General features: G+C 37.1%; 5 protein-coding genes across 9 annotated transcripts; 1 reads left to right on the forward strand and 4 right to left on the reverse strand.

The window, feature by feature from the left end:
• Window positions 1–6: 6 nt before the first annotated feature.
• LOC117614568 (nucleoid-associated protein At2g24020, chloroplastic-like) lies at window positions 7–2,965 on the reverse strand. Its single transcript, XM_034343423.1, has 7 exons — window positions 2,742–2,965; window positions 2,068–2,216; window positions 1,084–1,184; window positions 950–989; window positions 574–645; window positions 423–479; window positions 7–327 (listed from the first exon to the last, which is right to left on the reverse strand). The coding sequence occupies exons 1-7, from the start codon at window positions 2,818–2,820 to the stop codon at window positions 256–258; spliced, it is 570 nt and encodes a 189-aa protein (XP_034199314.1). The 5' UTR covers window positions 2,821–2,965; the 3' UTR covers window positions 7–255.
• A 601-nt stretch (window positions 2,966–3,566) lies between these two features.
• Window positions 3,567–6,720, reverse strand: LOC117614570 (nuclear nucleic acid-binding protein C1D). The gene is made up of 6 exons (XM_034343425.1): window positions 6,276–6,720; window positions 6,095–6,150; window positions 5,806–5,860; window positions 5,201–5,281; window positions 4,861–5,111; window positions 3,567–4,009 (listed from the first exon to the last, which is right to left on the reverse strand). The coding sequence occupies exons 1-5, from the start codon at window positions 6,469–6,471 to the stop codon at window positions 4,876–4,878; spliced, it is 624 nt and encodes a 207-aa protein (XP_034199316.1). The 5' UTR covers window positions 6,472–6,720; the 3' UTR covers window positions 3,567–4,009; window positions 4,861–4,875.
• Window positions 6,721–7,402: 682 nt separating this feature from the next.
• On the forward strand, window positions 7,403–11,642 carry LOC117636858 (pentatricopeptide repeat-containing protein At4g31850, chloroplastic). 2 transcript variants are annotated; one of them, XM_034371568.1, is made up of 2 exons: window positions 7,403–11,117; window positions 11,247–11,642. In XM_034371568.1, exon 1 carries the CDS (start codon window positions 7,731–7,733, stop codon window positions 11,073–11,075), a length of 3,345 nt encoding a protein of 1,114 aa, XP_034227459.1. In that variant the 5' UTR covers window positions 7,403–7,730; the 3' UTR covers window positions 11,076–11,117; window positions 11,247–11,642. The 2 variants fall into 2 exon arrangements, with proteins under 2 accessions (XP_034227459.1, XP_034227455.1); XM_034371564.1 differs by having other exon boundaries at window positions 7,403–11,108.
• A 161-nt stretch (window positions 11,643–11,803) lies between these two features.
• LOC117636869 lies at window positions 11,804–13,758 on the reverse strand. The gene is made up of 3 exons (XM_034371577.1): window positions 12,832–13,758; window positions 12,302–12,372; window positions 11,804–12,181 (listed from the first exon to the last, which is right to left on the reverse strand). The coding sequence occupies exons 1-3, from the start codon at window positions 12,937–12,939 to the stop codon at window positions 11,887–11,889; spliced, it is 474 nt and encodes a 157-aa protein (XP_034227468.1). The 5' UTR covers window positions 12,940–13,758; the 3' UTR covers window positions 11,804–11,886.
• A 483-nt stretch (window positions 13,759–14,241) lies between these two features.
• LOC117633497 (probable protein phosphatase 2C 60) lies at window positions 14,242–19,776 on the reverse strand. Of its 4 annotated transcripts, none has more exons than XM_034367129.1 (11): window positions 18,906–19,278; window positions 18,520–18,642; window positions 17,948–18,011; window positions 17,317–17,425; window positions 16,591–16,744; window positions 16,168–16,293; window positions 15,839–15,962; window positions 15,464–15,540; window positions 15,229–15,281; window positions 14,902–14,956; window positions 14,242–14,735 (listed from the first exon to the last, which is right to left on the reverse strand). In XM_034367129.1, exons 1-11 carry the CDS (start codon window positions 18,915–18,917, stop codon window positions 14,514–14,516), a joined length of 1,119 nt encoding a protein of 372 aa, XP_034223020.1. In that variant the 5' UTR covers window positions 18,918–19,278; the 3' UTR covers window positions 14,242–14,513. The 4 variants fall into 4 exon arrangements, with proteins under 4 accessions (XP_034223020.1, XP_034223042.1, XP_034223025.1 ...); XM_034367134.1 differs by lacking the exon at window positions 18,906–19,278 and adding an exon at window positions 19,339–19,776 and having other exon boundaries at window positions 14,274–14,735; XM_034367142.1 differs by lacking the exon at window positions 18,906–19,278 and adding an exon at window positions 19,354–19,750 and having other exon boundaries at window positions 14,274–14,735.
• Window positions 19,777–22,376: the final 2,600 nt, after the last annotated feature.

Genomic DNA, 22,376 nt, shown 5'->3' on the forward strand with positions numbered 1-22,376 from the left:
TTTCAATTATCTTAATATCAACATATTCATTTCCTATACAAGTCTCGCAATAGATTCTTATAAGGCAGGCGTTTTTAAGTTCAAACAATAACAGTCTCAATAATTTTTTTGAATCTATTGTTATAAAACAAGGAACGATTTTTCCTTGAATTCCAACTTCAGAGATTCTAAGCAAAAAGAAAAAAAGAATTCGAACTTAGAGATTACAAAATACTAATGGCAAAAGAGATGTGCCAACATCCTTTTCACTACTCATCATTTCAATTCACCGAGGCCTGGAGGCATTCCTAAACTCTGGGCAAGGTTGCTCATTCTCTCCTTCATGGCCTGAAAATATGAAAAGAACAGGCACAAAGTTAAGAAGCCGGCTATTTATTATTAGTCCTAAAAACATGTGAGAGGAGGATAGGCTGAGTTCTCACCACAACGCTCTTCTGGTGTGCGTCTTTGTACGCTTCGGTGACCAAAAGAGAAAGTTTCTGCATTAAGAAAAAATGGAAAAGTGACATATATGATAAAGAGAAAATCACTCTTGCAAATGGGAAAAGAAAACAAAAGGCGTTCATCACTTACTTCTGCTCCAAGTTCCATAGCAGCCTCAGTTATCTCAGTGCGTACAGGTTGCTGGTTACCAGAAAGCGTTACCTAGGAAAAAAATCAGAGATGGATTGTAAAATCTGAGTAACAGAGACAAGTGAGTATGTACGTAACCGGACCTAGGGGAAGGGAAGGATTGAAAGAACTCAAAGTTGTCTTAAAACAAAAGAGAAATTATGAAAAAGAGAGAGATCAATTTAAAAATAGTTTCCGAATGTAATCCTGGTACTATGAAAGTGAAAATCTGCTAGTGCCACTTAAAGTTAAAATACCATTCAGGCTTGCAAACCAGCTTAGATTCCCAAATTGAACAAATATAAAAAGGTGGCCTTGTGGCGAGAGTGAATCATACCTTAATTATCTCACCTTCACAGTAACCATCAAACTCTGCCCTGAAAAACAGAAAGAAAGAATAAGAGATAAAAATCCAGCCACTTAAAGAATTATGAATATCAGATTAAATTTGATAAAACATTAGGAACATACGCAGCAAGCTCTTTCTGCACACGCACTGCTTCAACTTGTACTACATTTTGAGCTTTTTTAACCGTTTCATACAGATTTTGCATATTACCGAATATTCCTGCCTGCATCAAAGTGAAAGGTTAACTTAATATTTGAATAAAGTATTCTTACAAGTGCTGGACTAGCTCCAGGCTGGCTAAGACAGACTTAGGAGACTGCAATAAAAATAATGTAGCATCATCGACACATTATGTTTTCAAGAATATAAATTATCTTCCATTGTGGACAAATTTATTAAAAGAAAAACAAAACTCCAGAATGTGTTCTAGTAAACTAATGTGGCCATCATTATCCAAATTTCCTATTATTGACCTCAAGCTTGCATTGTACTAAAAGAGGCATTACTGGCCACTGCAATCATTACTTCAGACAAGAAGCTTGCATTGATGATAACATAATGCTACTATCAGCACAGCAACCTTATAGTTCGACTAAAATTATGACTAGCAATAATATTTGACATCCAGCCCATTGCCCTCATCCTGAACAAATCCTGCTACCCATAAAATGATCCAAGATAAGGATCCACATATAAAAGAAATATGGCAAACGCATGTTCAGCTAGATTACAGTTGACATCATGATGTTAAAATCCGGTGGGCCTAGCACTGCATAAAGCTACTTAGCTTAAATTGGAAGAGTTACCACCTGCAGCCTAAGGCCGCATGAAGCATAAAATTTACCTAGTGCCTCCACATAAAGCATATAAAACCAGCTATCCCCTTTAATTTTAGTAGAATTTGTATTGACTTAGCATGGGTAATAGCACCTTCATACCAACGAAAGTATAAACACATAAAAGGAAGAAATAAAAAATATGAGAAAGATTAACTGGTATAGCAATTCAGTACATAGAGATTGTAATGATCAGTACAAACTGGGTCTACCCAAAACGAGATCCAGAAAAATGGAAAAGCAAACTATATAAGAGGGAAAATGCTAAACCTTTGAAGCTGCATCATCACCCTTTTCATTGTTATCCTTTTTCCCTCCAAATAAGCCATACACACGAGACGACCGGGGAGCCCTCCTAGTTTTAACACCAGGCCAAGATACAATTGAAGGGCATGCTGGACGTGAATTTAGTACGTCACCTAAAAGCAGCAGAGGCAGTAAGCTTGATTTATAGTCAGAATCATGCAACAATCCCACCCCCAAAGGATGAGATGGAAAGGGGGAGACATTATTGCATAAAAAACAATGATTAAAAGATTGAACAAAAACTTATGAGATTTTGCAAACAAGTTGAGATGAAAGAAAACTCACTAGAATGCAATATGCATTATGCACGCATAACAACATTCAAACAATCTAGCTCAGCTAAGTGGCACCAAATTTCAATGCCCATTATTCAAGTATAATGGTCAAGGACGCCAACTTTAATTGTTCACACTATCAAACCTATGCTGCTTTCTGCAGTGCGTGCGTAAAAAAGGCTTAAAATTGGCAAAAGAAAGGAACCCAATTTCTGTTCTATCTTGTTAAAATAAACCCATACATTCTAAATGATTCAATTCGAGGCATGTTAAATACTGCACACACAGAAACACAAAATATACAGATAACTGCTGTTATTAAGCCAATGGGTTACGAGAGCGAGAGAGAGAGAGAGAGCTTACGGAAAGAGAGATGGTCTTCTGAGTCGGTGAGTCGGCGAAAGTTGGAAAGCCGTGAGCTTAAAGCACTGGTCGAAGCCATTGAGAGATAGAGAGAGAGAGATAAAGAAGCGAAGTTGTTTACAGAAGCGAAGCAAATAAAGAATAGGAGAGGGGAGGGGAGGGAGGGTGTAGTTCGCTTCCACTCGCGCTGTCTCTGGGTTTGGATAGGATGGATTTCTTTGACCCTCGGTAAAGCCTGAAACTTTCGTAAAAGATTTTCATTTACTTTTTCAAAGGACTTGTTAAAATATATTTGGGGAAAATAAGGGTTTATTAAAATATTTATAATTTTTTTGGTTTCATTTATCTGATTTTCTAATTGCACAAAAGATTTTGTAACAGATAAATAAATCCACAGCAATTTTTTTTTTCTTGTTACAAACAATATTCTAATCTAATATAATCTAAACTACGGACTGGGAAATTCAAACTCGAGTGCATAGTAGAAATAACATTCGCTTTGACCAACTTAGTTAAGCCAATGTCTAATTTTTAATTTTTAACTGATAATATCGAAAGTTTAATTTCCCTAAAAATCTCAAACATTATAAAATAATGTAAAAGGTCACGTTCTCTTTAATATTTCTAGGTTTTTTGTTTTTTTTTCCTTCCTGGTCAGGTTTCAAATCAAAGCGTCCTTTTTTTAATTTGTCCAAAAAAGGAAAGGACACCTTCATTGACACATTCAGAATAATGAATCAAATTCTAATCAACAAACCCACCAATGAAACATAATTTCGTAAAGTTAATAATATCATAATGAAGGATTCATTACCTACCATCTTGTAAAGTTAAAAAGGTAATATCATAATTTTGTTTTATTAACAACGGATTCAAATGGATCTGATCAGTCTTCCACTTGGGTGAAACAAAAAGATTACTCGACAGATTTCTCTTTCAAGGACATTCTACATTCAAAACCATCAGCATTTTCAGTCTGTCTTCCTCATCATCCAAAATTTAAAGTCATAACTCATGAATGGATGAACTACCAAATTTATGTTGGCCAACATGCGAGGAAGACTTTCCCTTGAAAGACCAAGCAGCATCTCCCCATTTAAGACATAACAAGATGCTAAGACATTCCTCACGTAAACTTATGACGGCATTTCTACTTATCAAATGGCTAATAATAACAAAAACTTGCACTGTGAAAAAAGAAAACTCTAAAGCACCATAGAGAGGATGGATGATGGATCACTTTAAAGATGAGTCTGGTCTCAGCAATCCTGTGAAAGTAGAACAAGAAAGAAAATAGTCAAAAGAAGATGAAAATTGGTAAAAAGGAACAAAAGGATTAAGATTAAAAAAAATTATAAGAAGTTCCCAACAATTCATATCCGATGCTTTCAACCTAAAGGAAAGGATGCTCGACTTCATGTTAGCAGACAAGTAAAAGAAAAAGTACCGTGAGCAACAAAGGCCTTAACCGAAAACAACCTGTGAGCAACATCAACAGTGAACCGTTTGTTCAAATTAAGATTCAGTGAATTTTAAGTAGAGCCAAATCTGTGCCTTAATTCCTTTCCTAATTCAAAATTAAGGTAAAGATACATGTGTGTTTGTGTGCCTGTGTGCCTGTGTGCATACACATATCTATTGATAGGATATTTCGATCAGCTTTGAATTTTCCAATTCATTCACATTGGTAATAAATAGTAATCTGTAATCCTCCCAAATTCTAGGGATCATGATCATCAGAAGATTAGGTACGGAAGGGTAGCAATAACATATTTACTTTGTCATATAGAGTTATTCCGATTATGATAACTACAATAATTGGCAATTTCAATCATCAATACTGGAATATTGAATTATTCGTCACAATTAAGGATGTACCAAATCCTTGGTCTTTCCTATTTTGACTGAGCAATGTATATACAGATTTTACACTAGTGGCACAACAAGCAAGGCTATACGAATGTATGATAACACTGGCACATGCACCTAATGACTAGACTTTTCAGAACTCTGTAACATGAAAAGCTAGATGACCATAATGAACTTGAAACAGCTGAAACAATCGAAGGAAATCAAATCATAACTTGAAAAAAGAGTGAAGAAAAAAATAAAACTTTACCAGGAAAATCAGGAATCAACTCATAGGCACGTTCTCTTCATCTGAACTATTGGCCTGTAGAGGTCCCTTACGACCTCCTTCACTATCACCAAGAATTTCACGGGCTGCTTTCTCAAGGAACTCATTGGCAGCAGATTGAACTGATTGTTTATTAGGGGATTGATATTTCCTCTTCTTTTGAACCTTCCTTTCTAGATACTTAATGTTTGACCCCTCTCCTCTACTAATGTCTCTCATACTTCGCTTCTGATCTGAACCAAATAAGCAATCCTTGAGTGGAATAAGATCAAGGTGTTGAAAAAGTCACAATCCTGACATAAAGGGGAAATGAACACCTTACCAGGTGTAAGGTCCGGCAAAGAATGCTCGATGAAACGGGTAGCTGCCTGATAATTTAAAGTAGTAGATGGTCGCAATGGTGCTTCAACAAAATCAAATTGTCAACTGTAAGAATATAAAACCCCAGGAATCAAAGAATCATGGTAAATACAAAATGGAAAGTTTCAAACAATGATATCTAAAGCACATATCATCATAGCATGCTATCCATCATATATGTAATGCGAAGCAACAATGTGTTGTGTCCTTCTTGGTTGCAGCATTGTTTGAGAAAACAAGGGGAATGCTGAGCACATCACCCACACATGGCATGTGCGCGAATGGCAGAACCTCCATCAAATGCTCAGTCACCCACAGACAACAAGGAGATGCAAAGTACAGTCACCCACACGACATGTGCACAAATGGCAGCACCTCAATCAATTGCTCGCAGTCCCCGCAGGCAACAAGGAGAATGCTAACCACAGTCATCCACACGACACGTGTGAATGGCAGCACCCAAACCAATTGCTCACAGTCGCCCACGGCACGTGGTTGACTGTGCCTAGCATAACTTGTTTAGAAGTCGGTCCATCAATAATTGCACTTCCAAATAAGAGTGTGTACCTTTACTCAAATCCACAAACCGCTGTAGCTTCTCCTGATACAATCTTAATCTCTCCTACATAAATGGAGACAATAAAATAAAAAGGAAAAAAAGAATTCAGCATTTTATGATACAAACAGTTAAGCAAACCATGTGATCTCAAAATTATGAGCTCATACACCCTAACCCATAAACAATCTCCAAAATGACAAGCAGTAAGCACTTAAAACAGAGCTACAATTGCACCCAACAAAAAAAGTGATCAACTTCAAGATTTAGACTAAAAATTCAAAATATAAGCAAACCTACAAGCTCGGATTTGACGGGATGGTCATCCGGGTCTACTCCACTACACCTCAACCTCACTGGAAAACAAAAAAATAACAAAAGAATTTCAACTAAAATCAAATTGGCTAACAAAGAACGACATGAAAACTAACAATTAAATCGGAACTAAATGAAAATTGGGCAAATGAAACCAAAGACATACCGGTGAAGAGGGTGGTAGTGGCCCTGGCGAGCAAGAGCAGGGACTGAGCTCGCTCGAGAGGCGGCGTTTCGGCGAGGACGTCAGGGTCGGAGAGAGACAAGAATTGGTGGAAGTGAAGTCCAACTTCTTCTACATGGCTCAAGGTTCTCTTCACTGATTCCATCACTGAATCTGGAACTATCGAGCTTCCTTCCATTGTTCTCTGGCTCTCTCTCTCTCTCTTCTCTCTCTGTGAGACTGTGGCAGAGAACTGGAGAAAATCTCAAGGGTGTGACACTGACAAATTAGACAGCGAATATTCTGAGTCAGGAGGAGAAAGAGGCAGTAAAAGTTTCTCTCTTGTTTTCAGGGGGCTAGGGCTTGGATTTGGAACCAGGCTTATTATGGCGGCAGTTTAGGAAATAATGCGATTTTCGAGCCACAAGATGGAGAGTTTTTAATTTTTTCTTCTTTTTTTTTAATTTTTGGGGCTTTTGATACATTAACACAAAATGAGGAAATCTTTTTTCGGTGCAAAGAAAAAAAAATCAGGAGCGATAATTTTGAAAATAAAAAGTTATTAAGAGTGAAAAGTAATTAAGAATGTTTATTCATGAATACAAAATTCAATTTTGAGAACATAAGGTGATTTCGAATATTTATGCGTGAATATAAAATTTAAAAATGGTTAAGAACGTTTACTAATAAATACAAGTTTTTGTGTTTGAATTCCACACCCTAATATTGCTTCTATTAGAACAGTTAGAAAATAATAATAATCATCATAAATGGACAAGAATCAAAGCAAATTTAGGTTTTAGTCACAAAAAAACTTTTATTTTAAGAAAAAGTCAAAAAAATTTCAAAAAAGACAGAAAAACCTCTCAATTTTCAAATCAAAGACATGTAAATGTAAAGGATTCCTTAGGAAATTCAAAAATAAACAAGGGCAATTTTATCCATTTTAACTTGTTTCCTTTAGGTTTTTCCAAATTCTCCCAAAAATCAATTACATAACAATTCATCACATTTCGAAAATTCGATATTGAGTTTGTTTGTTTTTTGCTTTTATCATTTTGTTTCCTCTTTCTTTACAATTCTTTATTGAGAGAAGAAAGAGAAAAAGGATTTGGAGCCAAAGAAAACAACAAAATATCCAAACCACCCATCGACCACACCCCCACATACATGATTACACTACAGCTTACATCAATGGAGTACCAAATTGACCAACATCAATGGAACCATAGCCGATTCCATCTTCTACCATAGCAGCAAGCCTGCTGCTCTCTCTCTCTCTCTCTCTCTCTCTCTCTCTCTCTCTCTCTCAGCGGAAAGTACATACATGCCCATTTGCAAGCCTTCCCATTTATTTTGCTTTCTCAGAAGAAATTCAACGAACAAAATGCACATGCCGTCTTTGATTTCTGTGAGTTATTCATTTATGCTCATTCTTTAGCTCATAAAGTATTCTGTATGGCATTGTTGATAGTATGCTCTGCAAGCATGTGCTGTAGTAGTCTCAATTACAGTCTTGCTTTTACTGACAATAGGATATTTGCAATAAGCCATATTGGTTCGTTAAAAGAAAGAAACTGCGGAAAGTTAAAGGCTTGGCCATGTGGGTCTTTGGTGAACTTGACAAAAAAGAGGAAAAAACGGATGGGTTTTTGTGGGTTTGTGATAAAAAGGTCACAGGAGGTAGTAGTGGTGGCGAAGAAAAAGCCAAAAATTTCAGTGTCTTCTGAGGAAGTTGTGAGGGTTCTGAAGTCGATTGCAGACCCAAAATCTGCTTTTTCATTCTTTAAGTCCTTTGCTGAGTTGCCTAGTGTTGTTCACACCACTGAAACTTGCAATTACATGCTTGAAATCTTGAGGGTTCATAGGAGGGTGGAGGATATGGCTTATGTGTTTGATGTAATGCAAAAACAGATCATAAAGAGGAATTTGGACACTTACCTTACTATCTTTAAGGGTCTTGATATAAGAGGTGGAATTCGACAAGCGCCATCTGCTCTTGAAGAGATGCGAAAATCTGGGTTTATCTTGAATGCGTATTCGTACAATGGGTTGATATATAATCTTATTCAGTCTGGCTATTGTAGGGAGGCTTTGGAGGTTTATGAAAGAGTGGTGTCAGAAGGGATTAAGCCTAGCCTGAAGACTTACTCAGCACTTATGGTGTCATTGGGAAAGAGAAGGGATGTTAAAACTGTTATGGGCTTGCTAAAGGAGATGGAAAGTTTAGGACTGAGACCTAATGTTTATACTTTTACTATATGCATTAGAGCACTTGGGAGGGCTGGGAAAATTGACGAGGCATATGAAATTTTCAAGAGAATGGATGAGGAGGGATGTGGCCCCGATGTTATCACTTATACTGTTCTCATTGATGCTCTTTGTACTGCAGGTAAACTTGATAATGCCAAGGAATTGTTTGCAAAAATGAAATCCAGTGGTCATAAACCTGACCAAGTAACCTACATTACTTTGCTGGACAAGTTTAGTGATGGGAAAGACTTGGACACAGTGAAAGAGTTTTGGCGTGAAATGGAAGCTGATGGTTATGCTCCTGATGTGGTTACTTTCACCATACTTGTCAATGCTTTATGCAAAGCTGGAAATGTTGATGAAGCATTTAGTATGTTGGATATCATGAGGAAACAAGGGGTCTCGCCAAATCTTCATACTTACAACACATTACTTTGTGGACTTCTGCGGTTATGCAGGTTGGACGAGGCATTGAATCTTTTCAACAGTATGGAATGTCTGGGTGTTCCACCTACTGTTTACACATACATCCTTTTCATTGACTACTATGGAAAGTGTGGCAAATCTGGCAAAGCTATTGAGGCCTTTGAGAAGATGAAAGCTAGAGGCATTGTTCCGAATATTGTTGCTTGTAATGCATCTTTGTACAGTCTTGCTGAAGAGGGTAGACTTCAAGAAGCACAACATGTTTATAATGAGCTAAAATATAGTGGGCTTTCTCCAGATTCAGTAACTTACAACATGATGATGAAGTGCTATAGTAAGGTGGGGCAAATAGATGAAGCCATCAAGTTACTTTCAGAGATGGAAAGAAATGAGTGCAAAGCAGACGTAATTATTGTTAACTCTTTGATTGACATTCTTTACAAGGCTGACCGAGTAGATGAAGCATGGCAAATGTTTTACAGAATGAAGGAAATGAAGCTCACTCCAACAGTTGTGACCTACAACACATTACTTGCTGCACTAGGGAAAGAGGGCCAAGTCCAAAAAGCCATTGAAATGTTTGGGAATATGACCGAACAAGGGTGTCCTCCAAACACAATAACTTTCAACACACTCTTGAACTGTCTATGCAAGAACGATGAGGTTACTTTGGCATTGAAAATGCTTTGCAAAATGACCACAATGAATTGCAGACCTGATGTTTTGACCTATAATACTATAATTTATGGCCTAATCAGAGAAAGCAGAATTGATTACGCATTCTGGTTCTTCCATCAGATGAAGAAATCACTATTTCCTGATCATATAACAGTGTGCACTCTCCTGCCTGGTGTGGTAAAGGACAGGCGCGTTGAGGATGCTTTAAAAATTTCTGAGGACTTCATGTATCAGGTTGGGGTTAAAGCAGACAGGCCTTTTTGGGAAGATTTAATGGGAAGGATTTTGATTGAAGCTGAAATAGACGTAGTCGTTTTATTTGCTGAAAGGTTGATCTCTGATAGGATTTGCTGGGATGACTCTGTACTGATTCCTCTACTTAGGTTTTTGTGTACGCGTAGGAAAGCTTTTGATGCTCACCATATATTTGAGAAATTTACTAAAACTCTCGGAATTAAGCCAACACTAGAAGCATATAACTGTTTGATTGAATGGCTTCTGAAAGACCATGTCACTGAAAGAGCTTGGGATCTATTTATGGAGATGAAAAATTCTGGTTGTGCCCCTGATGTATTCACCTACAACTTGTTACTTGATGCTCATGGGAAGTCTGGGAACATCACTGAACTCTTTGAATTGTACGAGGAGATGAATTGTAGGGGATGCAAACCTAACACGATAACCCACAATATAGTCATCTCCAGTCTTGTGAAATCTGACAGTATTGAGAGGGCTATAGATTTATATTATGATCTTGTAAGTGGTGATTTCTCTCCCTCTCCTTGTACATATGGCCCTCTCATAGATGGACTTTTCAAGTCGGGAAGACTAGAGGAAGCAGTGCATTTCTTTGAGGAGATGGCAGACTATGGATGCAAGCCTAATTCTGCTATTTTTAATATTCTCATAAATGGTTTTGCGAAAACAGGTGATGTGGAAGCTGCTTGCGAGTTGTTTAAAAGGATGACTAGAGAAGGAATAAGACCAGACCTGAAGTCTTACACCATTCTTGTGGATTGCCTGTGCCAGGCAGGGAGAGTGGATGACGCTCTGCAATTTTTTGAGGAGATAAAACAAAGTGGCCTTGATCCTGACTCAGTTTCTTACAACCTTATGATAAATGGACTTGGAAGATCGCGGAGGGTAGAGGAAGCTCTCACTGTTTATGATGAAATGCGGACTAGAGGAATTGCTCCTGATCTTTTCACGTACAATTCATTAATACTCAATCTTGGACTTGTTGGAATGGTGGAGCAAGCAGCGAGGATTTATGAAGAACTACAGCTTGTAGGTCTTGAACCTGATGTGTTTACCTACAATGCTCTCATTCGACTGTATAGCACATCTGGAAATCCAGATCATGCTTATGCAGTTTACAAGAACATGATGGTCGGGGGCTGCAGCCCCAATGTAGGAACTTTTGCACAGCTTCCCAATCAAACTTGACTTACAAGATATACACTAATCTTGGTATCTGAGGTATGTGGGGTAATACTTCTTTTTCAGCCCTCGTATAACCACAACTAAGAATTTTCTTCCAAAGACGTTTTAGAAATAACATAATTTTGATACAAATTCTGGCGTTTTGGGGTTTTTCTGAACTCGACTTTTTTCCAGGATGTTTCACTGCAGTCTCAGTTGATGATTTTGGTGACAACTGAGTGCATACAAATCCAATTTTGTGGCGTTGATGTTGCTCATCTAAGCCTAGATGTGTATCTACAAGGAAGTAACATGCATGGGATATTATCTTACCCCTGTATACTCTGTAAGGTCTCTGTTGTTACATATATAGTGTAAATGATGTATCTATATTTTACTTCTTCCTTCCCCACCTGCTGTGTCAAATAGAGTTCAATCATCATCCTGTACTGACCTTAGCAGATTATTATACAGAGCTAATGCATACATGACCGGTCGAATATTGATTATATTTTTGTCTTTCTGAGATTGTTTTGTGAAGATTAATTGGAAGGCTTTTGCTTGTGCTGCCCCTAAAGACAGGGTTTCTTATCTTGCACATTCTCATTCAACAATGTGCAGATCACGATATTGATTGAGATCTTATCACATAATATTTACATCAAGAACACAGCATAATAAAACCTGGACACAGACATACAAACATTTTTTTAATTTTTCTTTGAAAAGGAAAGTATGAAGAACACACCAAGTAAAAAAAGACGAATTATATTTATCTTTATCAATGACAATGAGGCTCCCACTAAAACAGAGTATTTTCTCCACGGCCTGGAGTTTATACATTCAAAGCAACCTGATCTTGCAAAGCAATTTTTTTCTTTCTAACTTTTTTGTCATCAACTAGGCAATTTTTAGGCTTCTTCTCTACTCTTATGGGCTCTGAAACAATTTGTTCACCTCCTCCTTCCGGCGAGACTTGGGATGGTTTATTTAGAACAGCTTCATTTGCATCACTTTTCCTTTTCCTTGAAAACTTCTTAGGTTGTATGTCAGACTTCTGTTGTTGGACTTCTGGTTCAGTCTCTGCTGATTTTATCTTCAGCAGATGCCTATGCCTTCGTCTCAAAAATCTGAGGGTAAGAAGTGAAGAGCAAATTAGGTTACAAGCTTCTCTTACCCTCCTACTCTCTGAGAGAGAATATTGTAATACACAAAACCTTTATAAAAAAAAAAAGAAGCGTAGATCATACCGAATTTCACCTAAAAGGATGTCTCTTTTCTGCCTCGCTGCTTGCAATTTCTTCTTCTTTGATACAAATTCCTATTTTAAAAACACAAAACAAAGGAAACCGTTATCATACTTATTCATATAATCAAAACCCAATAAAGTTGGTTTCTTCCACCTAATGTTCAACGGACTGCTGCCAAAACTGTAACAAAGAAGAAGTCTATGTTTTTCCTTTTTGGTCCCAACTCCTAAATCATGTTTGTATGTTTAAAAAAAAAGTTGTGATAATAATAAATAAGTATTTGACTTTGATTCACAATTGGGGATTTCAGATAACAAGTTTATGTCGATTCAGAATCATTCTCAATGACAAACTAGTCAAACTACCATTATAATCAGAGAAAGCTAAACTAGAATCAACACTAAACATCATAACAGGATTTCGATAAGACTTATAAAAACATGATTAGACCAGAGAAATCCACACCTAGATATCAAAGTCAGTAAGAGAATACAAACCCAATACAAAACAAAAGTCAAACAAAAACTAACCTTTTGTCGTTCAAGGTAATCTTGCAGAAGACTTTCATGTCTAAAATTAAGCCTAGCTTCCTCATCATCAGGCTGAGATTTATGACAATTAACAGCAACCCTTTTCATCTCTCTCTTCAGAATTGCATCCCAGCATCAAAATTGCAAATTAAGCACCATACCCAACAAGACTCCAGAGAGAAAAGTGATCAAAATCCAGTGAACCCCTTTTCATCCCCTTCTCAAATGTGGAATCTTTGACCATTAAACTCTGCCATATAGCAAAGAAAATAGAAATCCGCATCCAATTAGGAAATAAAATTCGGATAGTTTAGGGACCCGAAAATTACCCTCTCATAATCTTGTCAAAAATCAAACTCCACTGGGGAAAAATAAAGCTAAAACCTTGGAGATTAAGCAAAGAAAACGCAAACCCAACTCAAAAAAGGAGATAAGGTTTGCGATTCTAGAGAGACAAGGAGAGGGAGAGGGAAGGGAAGGGAAGGGAATATAATAATTAATAATAATAAAAAGCAATTATGGAGAGAGATGGTTTTGTGTATCCAGTTGGATCATATCTGTTTGGGTCTGAAACTCTGCGATTTGTGAGAACCCGAAAAGGCCCATGAAGGTCGGAGATAAGAATACAAAGTAATGAGTGATGAAGATGGAATGTACAGAAGGGCAATTGTGGGAAGTAAAAATATGGTCTTTGAGAAAGAGAGGTGTGGTTGGAGTTGGAGGACATTTGAAGACATATCTATCCTTGCCATCTTTCTCTTTTGTTTTTCTCCTCCTCTCCATAAGTTTTGGCCCAGCTGGGCCATTTTAGATAGAGAAAGTGACTTATTTTCCCATGTAGTGGAATTTGGAGGGCTTTGGCTTTTGGGGGGGGGAAGAGAGAGAGAAGACAGAAAGACAGAGGATGCTGCAGAAAAAGGCAAGTTCGATAAAATGGCTGCTGTTTACTCATGGGTTGCAGTTTATAGGCTTCTAGCTAACAAGGCCTTGAGACGGTGGTGTTTGATAACAAACAAAAGTACTAAAAGTACCAAAATACCCTTATATTTTTGACTTTTAATTTTTTTAATCTTCTTTCCCCTCCTACGAAGTACGAACCTTATGTTGAATTACCAATTTTTCAGACTTTCTTTTGTTGGAAATAATTATGTAATTACCCATCTTGAGTCTCCGAGTCACTGATACGACAGAGAGAGACAGAGATCCAGTAAAGGCAACCTCTATATTTTGTCCGGCGGGTTTATTTTATTTTATTTTATAGAACCTTTCCTACTGAGAGAGTACAAACCCAGGACCTTGTCCAACGGTTTTAGCTTGCCCGAAAAACACTATTTTTTTGCCTTTTTCATTTTATTTTCTGGCCACCAAATACAAATTACAAGGTCATTTTGATTACCAAAAAGTTCAGAAAGCTCAAAATATTTATATAGCATATGCTGCTGTTGTTCAAACAGTTGGGTTGTACTTTGTTATAATCTGTACATACTATTCGAGTTTTGCGTTTCCAAACGTAAAAACAAAACATTCATGAGCACAAAAAACGAGTTTTAAACTAATTGTTAATCCATTCATTTTTCCTGCTAAACCATATCCATCTACAATTACAAATCTGAGAACCCATTCTCTTCTGAAAGAGTAAAACGTGATGCAATCCCTTCTAGTTTCATGGCACACAGCAGCCACTACTTCGGTTCACTTTCACCTGCCTTTGAATCACTTCCAGTTCCAGCTTCCTCAGTTGGTGAGGGTCTCTCGTCTGCAGATCCAGCTGACTGCAGGGGCTTCTTTAACTGCACGAACTGCACTATGATCATGGTCATGTTATCACACCCCTCACCACCAGCAGTCGTTGGCGCCAAACACCTATCAAGGACTCTCTCGCACACCACAGACAACTTGCTTTCCTGCATGATTTACAATGATGAGTGTCAAAGAGACGCAATACTAGACATCATTCTTAACCAATCAAGCAACATAATCAGTGTACAAGGAACAACTTGAATTCCAAGACTGCTGTGCTTGCTTTCAAACCAAAAGAACAAAAGAAAAGGGAGAGAAATATGCACTCACCGAGACCAGTTGTTCATGTACATAATCGACCACTTGCTGGCTAGACATGCAATCCCTATAAGAAATTAACAAAAACATTAACTTAGATTTCCGATAAGCATCCATAACATAAAAATATTACAAGGCTTATCAAAAGCAGAATCATATCAGCATAAATTATTTGTCATCAACCATTATTTTTTAATTCTGGATGTAGGTATGATATAGTGGCTAAATTCCATCAATAAGGCTGACAGAGTCTTCAAAGCGAAAATGAGTCAAGCCTCCTTATAAGACAGGAAAGTCATCAAAGCTAAAAAGAAAAAATGTAAAGCTCAAGACACATACCAGATGCCATCACATGCTAGCACGATAAACTCGTCATCATCACAAAGCTCAACCTAATTACAAAATTTTAAAAAAATTAAAATGGAAGATAAAATTAACAGCTAATAATTGTTTGTCGATTTTTTTTATTTGACAAAAGATAGGTACCAAAACAATTTTGTGAAACTAGAAAATGTAGATAACCCCAAAACCACCATTTTATCCACCCATGAAGTGTATATATATATACACATACAGTGTTTATATCTGGACAGGCAGTTACAATTTGCTTTTCAGCTGGCAAAAATTTGTTCTGCTTGAATTCCATGTCACCTGCAGTACATGCAAAACTAATATGAGTATGGGAACTACAAAATATTCTCCCTTTAGCTCCCCTCCACAAACATGCATACACGTAATGTAGCAGACCAATGCCAATAGATTTGTGTGTGTGTGTGTGTGTGTGTGTGTGTGTGTGTGTGTGTGTGTGTGTGTGCGTGTGTGTGTGCGCAAGCATGTTCGTATCTTTTTCAAGATTCCAGCGAATATATATATATACACACACACACACACACACACACACACACATATATATATATATATATATATAATTCCCATGCAGTGAAATTACCTATAGCTCTTGCAAGATTCAAGCTGCCATTGACTCGTCCTGCATGGATAAAACCACCGGCTTTCAAAATCCTCTCCTTCTCAAGCTCAAGATCAGGTTTGTGATCTCTTGACAGATTATATGCCTGAAAAAGAGAAGTGAAATCAGAACAATGATCAATGAGAATAAAAAATGTACAAATATTCTCGATTAATATGTTTAAATAGCCTTGGAATTTAAGTCAAATGCTCATCACTGTGGACCATTTAATATTGAAAAGGCAGCATAGTCTTGCTTCGATATTTTAATCAGCTAACAAGCATGCAAATCATTGGAAAACAATAAATTACCTGACCCTTCCGAGATATTACACAACGAGAATCACCAGCATTTGCAACAAGAAGTTGGTTGTTTCTAAGAATTGCAACACAGGCTGTGCTCCCAGAAGTTGGGCCAGTAAAATCAGAGTGAGGCCCCTGAAAACATATTTGAGTTTAGATTATGGAATGCATAGACATTATGAAACCAATGAAACAAATTGCTTAATGCTTGCCAAATTAACACTGTTAAAGAAAGTTGTGTTGGTATTAGCAGAGGGAAAGTACTCCTACCATACCAGCATACAAATTGCATTTATTGAATGATTAAGTTCTGAATTACCCAAAGAATCCCAGTACTCAAATTAATATACAATAAAGTGAGATCAAGCAGATCAGTATATGTTCCAGATAAAGATAAATAACTCGAATCAACTCTATGATTCCTGCACCTACCTCCTCAAAAGCCCAATCATCAGCTTGATCATTACCCTCACTGCTCCTTGGGGACCAAATTAACCCTTCTATCATGCCAGTAAACTTGTTTATCTTATCTCCCAAAACAGCTAACTCTCTCCAGCCCCTTTGTCCACGCATCATTTCATCCATTCTGCATAAATCAACTAACAACATCTTTAATCTCAATGAAGGATAATAAGACCACAAGTATAAAGGCACACAATAAAAGTCTATTTCTTTTTATTGTTAACATTTACAGCTTGAACAAGTATTACCATGTCAAGTATCTGTGATCTCATAAGGATCCAGGACAAAATAGGCATAAACCATCTTAAATCGCCCAATATTAAAGCAACACAAGGTGGTAAGATCTTTCTTCGGCAGTCTCAACGCATATTGAGACTAGTTTAAAAATTAAATAAGTCACTACTTAAAATCGTTAACATTCTCATTATTATATCAAAACTTGGGATACCAGTCAAGAATAAATAAAACACTCTTTTCGCACACTTGCCATGAAAATATGTGGACAATAAAATAGTACAACATACTAAAATACAAGGATTATCAATCAGAATTGTTATGGGTATGATTCATGAATCAAATACACAAGGCTATTGATACATGGCTTACAATATAGCATGAATAAATGCATTTGTATTCATCCCCTCCACTTAGAAAGCGGTAGAAGGAAACTGAATTCAAGTACATTAAAGGTGTAACCTGAAAAAAGCTTTTTGAACAGAAGTTCCTATATCTCCAGCCGCATATGCTTCATTCTTGAGCACTTGTCGGTGAAGATACTTTGCACAGAATTTAGCAACTACCTTACCTAGAGAATTATTGAACATAGGTAAATAATAATACAAAAAATATAAATTATTGCTAATATACTTCACAAACTGCATATGTAGGTCTGATTACAAGAAGAAGGCACTAATTCTTGTACTAAAAAGGATTACATGTTAACCACAAGGTGTGGTGCGGTTGGCAAACTGCCACCTCCAGTTGGCGAGCTACCTGGTGCCTCAATGGCAGGGGTTCGAAACCCTTTGGAAGCACTTTGTGGCCAGGGGCAAACCGAACCCCGAGCGGGGATTAATCCCACCCTTCAGGTGTGGGGACACCTCGTGGTATTTACCAAAAAAATTACATGTTATCGGTTACCCATCCTCATCAATGAGATGAGTATATGCTTACAAATAAGACTATAATCAATGACTCTTCTGGGTAGACAGAGATAGAGGTCAACTGAACGATGGTACAGTAACAAAAATTATCAATACTACATTCATATAAATTGATCCTCTAGTACAATTTACAAATACAGATACTTGAAATTGCCCATTATTACCTCCATGGCCATCATAAACACCAAAGAATGAGGTGGATGTATCGAGATCGGGATATGCTGCATGCTAACAAAACAAATCAACAAAGTAACAAATAGCGCATTAATGATGTCGCAAAATTTTCTGAAAAACAAAGTAAATAATCATAGCAGCTTCTCTCTGCTACACTACAAAGTGTACAACATTTTGTACTGTACTACTTCCCATAGTCCTGATTGTTTCTCTACTGAAACAACCCGAGACCACCAATAGGACTAGCCCAATATACAGACCGGGGGAGACTCCTAGGCTACTAGCAAGGAGTAGCACCCAAGACTAAAGTTGCACCAACACATGCCAAAAGACAATCGACCTCTGTCCTAATTAAAAGAATAAATAAGAATAACCCCAGTGGAATTAAGATTACACAGTCAATTTAAACATGTCAGGTAATATCATATTCAGTTCAATCCTAACGATAGCATGCTAAACAAAAATGGAAAACATAAAAGAGTAGAGTTCTAAAAATGTACACAGAGGTACTTATTTTCTCAAAATAACTTCTAATAGGAAGAGCAAGGTTTTATTTACTCACGGCATCCTCCATGGTGGCACGCCATCCTTGCATTGATGACAAACCATATCTGACCCGGCCATTCTCACCATCTTCAGAGAACTTTTCAGTTTTGGGAGTGCTGAGATATATACCCATTCCAATCTGAAATGAAAAAAAAAGTTCAATCAGAAACATTGATCCCACAATTCCACGTTGAAAAACTAATGTATCCAACAACCAACAGAGTTTCGGTGATAACTTGTACGAAAGTTAAGAAAATGCAGGTAAGAAAGCGCATTGGGACTTCTAGAAACTCAAAGTTTTTACTGTTTGGTTATGAAGATAGATAGAAATCACCAGTCAAACAAAGACAAGGCTATTTGTCAGTTTCTGTAAATCACACACACAAGTCTCAACTCCTTCACCTCTGCTATCATCTCATATTCCACAGTATACAAGATTGGATCGATTTGATCACACCCATGCCCACTGTATTACACTTCACTCAGGAACGATTTAAGAGGGCTTTCTCCAGGTGAAGCACGAATTATAAAAAATAAAGTCAGATTAGGGTACTAAAATCACAAAAATTAAGCAAGAGTTAGACTTGAAAAAAAGGATTAATACATAATATAGTGCTAACAATCATCAAGATCAACTCGGTATTTATGAAAACATCAAGATCATCCTAGAGAAGACGAGAAAACCAAATTTATATGAAGGACCCATATTTCAACAAAACCAAATTTACATTCAAAAGGGAATGAATCATCAAGAATTCAATATTAACCAAAAGCAAGAGAGACCCAGATGCTAAGTTGCAAGAGTGAATAAAATGAACCAAGAAAAAACTTATACATGAGAGAAAATCACTTAAGAGAGTTGAGATTCCTTCACATGCCCGGTTGGGAAGCCCGTATAGAAATGAAGATCAGAATCGAAAACAGCAGAAAGAATGGATATTGGGGGTTTTGGGAAGTGGGTCTTTTAGACGTTTCACAAAAGAGCCAGGCAAACAGAGTTCTCACGGAATCTGAGAGAAAAACAAAGGGGCAATATGTGGAAGAGAGCAGAGTATCAATAATTCAAAGAAGAATGACAGAGCAAGAAGAGAGAAAGAGAGAGAGAGTCAGAGCAAATCATCGGGGGAGAGAGAGAGAGAGAGAGAAATATGACTTTTGGAAGACCGGATAATCTTTTGAAATTTGGGTAATTCTCTGGTCTCACTGTTGATCTCACTGTTGATGGTCCTTCTCTCTCTCTCTCGGACACACCTCACTCAATATTTGTTTCCTTTTCTTTTTTAACATTTTTTTTCTGCACATTCTAATTTTCTCATGAATTATGTTAGGCCTCGATTGCTCACACGAATTGATACATTGCAAAACTCACATGTATGTGAGTTGAAAATTCGCAATTACTCGATCGTTGAAACGAGTTGATATATAGTAAAATTCGCATATATATGAATCGAAAACTCTTAATTATTTTTCTTTTGAAATTCAATTAATAACTGCAAGCAAAAACAAAAGGTGAAAAAATTCACTTCCTATTTCCCAATCTGGAAGTGGGCGCTGGAGTTTTCAATGCGTTTCAAAATTGGCTTTTTACCCATGTCGGCACAGAAGACAATACTAGTACACTTGTTAGATTCCCTAAATATCAACCAGCCACGATTTGAAACAAAGATGAAAAAAAAACTTGAAAAAGACTCTTGCTTGCTCCATTTGTAGGTATTTATAAGTCAGGCGGCAGAAGAAAGATTCACCAAACTTATGAATAATTTCGTTATCTGCCAATCACCCACATTAAATTAGGCATTTTCTGAGCCATGTGGAGCTGATAGCTTCAACATCTCCCTCATGCAAGATGATGTACGAACCTTACACAATTTGGGCAACATTCAAAATTTTCTTCAATAGGTAGAGTTTTGGTATCATATCAACGTCAGTGTGTCACTTAAATATGCATATAACATTTCTTTCAGCGACGGGCCGTAGTTTTGCCTAAAAACAAGCAGGTAGATGTTGACTAACTTCAAAGTGAAGTAGGGCACCACAAGAAGAAGAAATCAAATCAGCGAAGTCTCAGACTTTCCTAGAGCCCCACCCCCACCAACCTAAGTTTGCTAACAGTTGGCAATGAAACCATCTTTCTACCATTTATAAATCTTCTTCCTGTTACCATCTTTTACCATAGACATATCATGACTTGTTTTTTTACACATCACGTCCGTCAAATTGTAAATTAAGACTGCACATTTATATATGATTTAACCTAATTAATGATCTTAATTTATAAACTGACAATAAATAAAAACCGACCGTGAAGAGTCCAAATTCAACATTTCTTTGTTACTTTTTTTAGAGGCAAAGGAACTTTATCAAAGTGTAATTTAAACGTAGCTTAACATTCCCTTCTATAATGGGTAAGTTGGGCTCTTAAAGTGGAATTAGAGTTTCTTACCTTTTTTTAATTGTTTCGTTAAAGTTGGTTTATAGACGACAAGATCTACTACTTGTGCCGGTGACAATGCCTTGAATGTGCATCACAATATTGGATTGGAGAAGATATGATTTGGTATGTATTTACCTTACCTCTGTTGTTTCTACTTTGAACTAGTGTGAATAAGTGAAAAATTAAATAAATAAACCCAAAAAAGAAGAGAGAAAGTGGGAATATAATTAGCGAGCAGCTACAGATTACATCCCACCACAAAGTGAGTTTTTATTATATTTTTTTGGCTGGCAAAACAAAAAACAATTGTCCGTTCTTTCTCATGCTCAAAACACGAATGCGTACGTATTCTAACAGATTTTGTATTTTGCATTTTTGAAATTTCAATCAAACTGTAGTTTCCAAAACAAAAACAAAAAAGTGCAGAGAAACTTGTTTGAAACTTAGCTAAAAGAAAAAAGAAAAAAAAACTTAGCTAAAAGAAAAAGGGAAAACAAAATCACAACGGCCCCAAATAGGGCAATGATTAAGGATTTGGGAAATCCAAATTCCAAAAGAACACGAAAATTCCATTACCAAAAAAGAAAACAGAGAGAAAGAAATCAGATAAGTGAGATAATCGTGCCATCGATACAGAGTCTCTGTAACGTCAATCACATCAAAACTTATTCAAATTTCAAATTTCACAGTTGTTAATTAGCGTTTAAGACAAATTAAACGGTACAAATTTAATTCCGAACTCTTCATTTCCCCCAAAGTTTTTTTTCCTCTCTCTATAATTTTCGGCTATGGAGGTGTCGCAGCCAGGGAGTCCAAGCGCAGCTCAGTTGGTAGTGGAAGAGGAGTTGGTGAAGTGCTACTGCTGAGGAATGCACGCTGGAGTACATAGCTACAGTGAAGGAGCGACATCAGGGCAGTTGGATTTGCGGACTTTGTGCGGAGGCGATCAAGGACGAGAACTCGAGGTCGCATAGGGCCTCAGTGACGAGGAGGCGATGAAACGACACGCCAGTTTCCGTGATGAGTTTCGGTTGTCGAGCCCTCCGACGAAGTCTGCTGAGGAATTGATATCGGCGATGAAGCAACTTTAGCGACGGACTTTAACTCGTTGAAAAAAGAAGGGTTGGGTTGCCAACCCGCTCTTTCAAAGTCGAAGAGCTTCTTTGCGCATGTGGTAAAAGCGCAGGCAGATTGATTGAGAGAAGTAGTTGATTCAGAAAAATTAATAATGACTGGTAGTAGTAGCTAAAAGATAGTGGTGGTAAGTTTAGTGGAAATTGGGTTTAACTAATTCAATTAGTTTTTTTTTTTAACTTTTTAAATTAGTTTTTGTTGATGCTCAAAATGGCTCGGCCACTATTTGAGTCTAACTTAGTGATTAGAGGTACTAGGTCTTCAGAAGGGAAGAAGGCTGAAGCCCTTGGGTGAAATGGATTGGT

This window comes from Prunus dulcis, chromosome 1 (genome assembly GCF_902201215.1).
Source record: "Prunus dulcis chromosome 1, ALMONDv2, whole genome shotgun sequence".
NCBI lineage: Eukaryota > Viridiplantae > Streptophyta > Magnoliopsida > Rosales > Rosaceae > Prunus > Prunus dulcis.

Excerpts from the sequence above, each read along its gene's own strand:
- LOC117614568 (XM_034343423.1), bottom strand. The coding sequence starts at position 2,820 with ATGGCTTCGACCAGTGCTTTAAGCTCACGGCTTTCCAACTTTCGCCGA. Across the intron at positions 2,217-2,741 it reads AGAAGACCATCTCTCTTTCC|GTGACGTACTAAATTCACGT; the intron begins GTAAGCTCTCTC and ends TGCTGCTTTTAG. Across the intron at positions 480-573 it reads CTATGGAACTTGGAGCAGAA|AAACTTTCTCTTTTGGTCAC; the intron begins GTAAGTGATGAA and ends TTCTTAATGCAG.
- LOC117614570 (XM_034343425.1), bottom strand. The coding sequence starts at position 6,471 with ATGGAAGGAAGCTCGATAGTTCCAGATTCAGTGATGGAATCAGTGAAG. Across the intron at positions 6,151-6,275 it reads CACTACCACCCTCTTCACCG|TGAGGTTGAGGTGTAGTGGA; the intron begins GTATGTCTTTGG and ends TTTGTTTTCCAG. Across the intron at positions 5,112-5,200 it reads TTTGCCGGACCTTACACCTG|ATCAGAAGCGAAGTATGAGA; the intron begins GTAAGGTGTTCA and ends TATTTGGTTCAG.
- LOC117636858 (XM_034371568.1), top strand. The coding sequence starts at position 7,731 with ATGGCATTGTTGATAGTATGCTCTGCAAGCATGTGCTGTAGTAGTCTC.
- LOC117636869 (XM_034371577.1), bottom strand. The coding sequence starts at position 12,939 with ATGAAAAGGGTTGCTGTTAATTGTCATAAATCTCAGCCTGATGATGAG. Across the intron at positions 12,373-12,831 it reads ATTACCTTGAACGACAAAAG|GAATTTGTATCAAAGAAGAA; the intron begins GTTAGTTTTTGT and ends TTTTTAAAATAG. Across the intron at positions 12,182-12,301 it reads ATCCTTTTAGGTGAAATTCG|ATTTTTGAGACGAAGGCATA; the intron begins GTATGATCTACG and ends TCTTACCCTCAG.
- LOC117633497 (XM_034367129.1), bottom strand. Across the intron at positions 16,745-17,316 it reads GTTCAAAAAGCTTTTTTCAG|AATGGATGAAATGATGCGTG; the intron begins GTTACACCTTTA and ends TGATTTATGCAG. Across the intron at positions 14,957-15,228 it reads CTAGCATGTGATGGCATCTG|GGATTGCATGTCTAGCCAGC; the intron begins GTATGTGTCTTG and ends AATTTCTTATAG.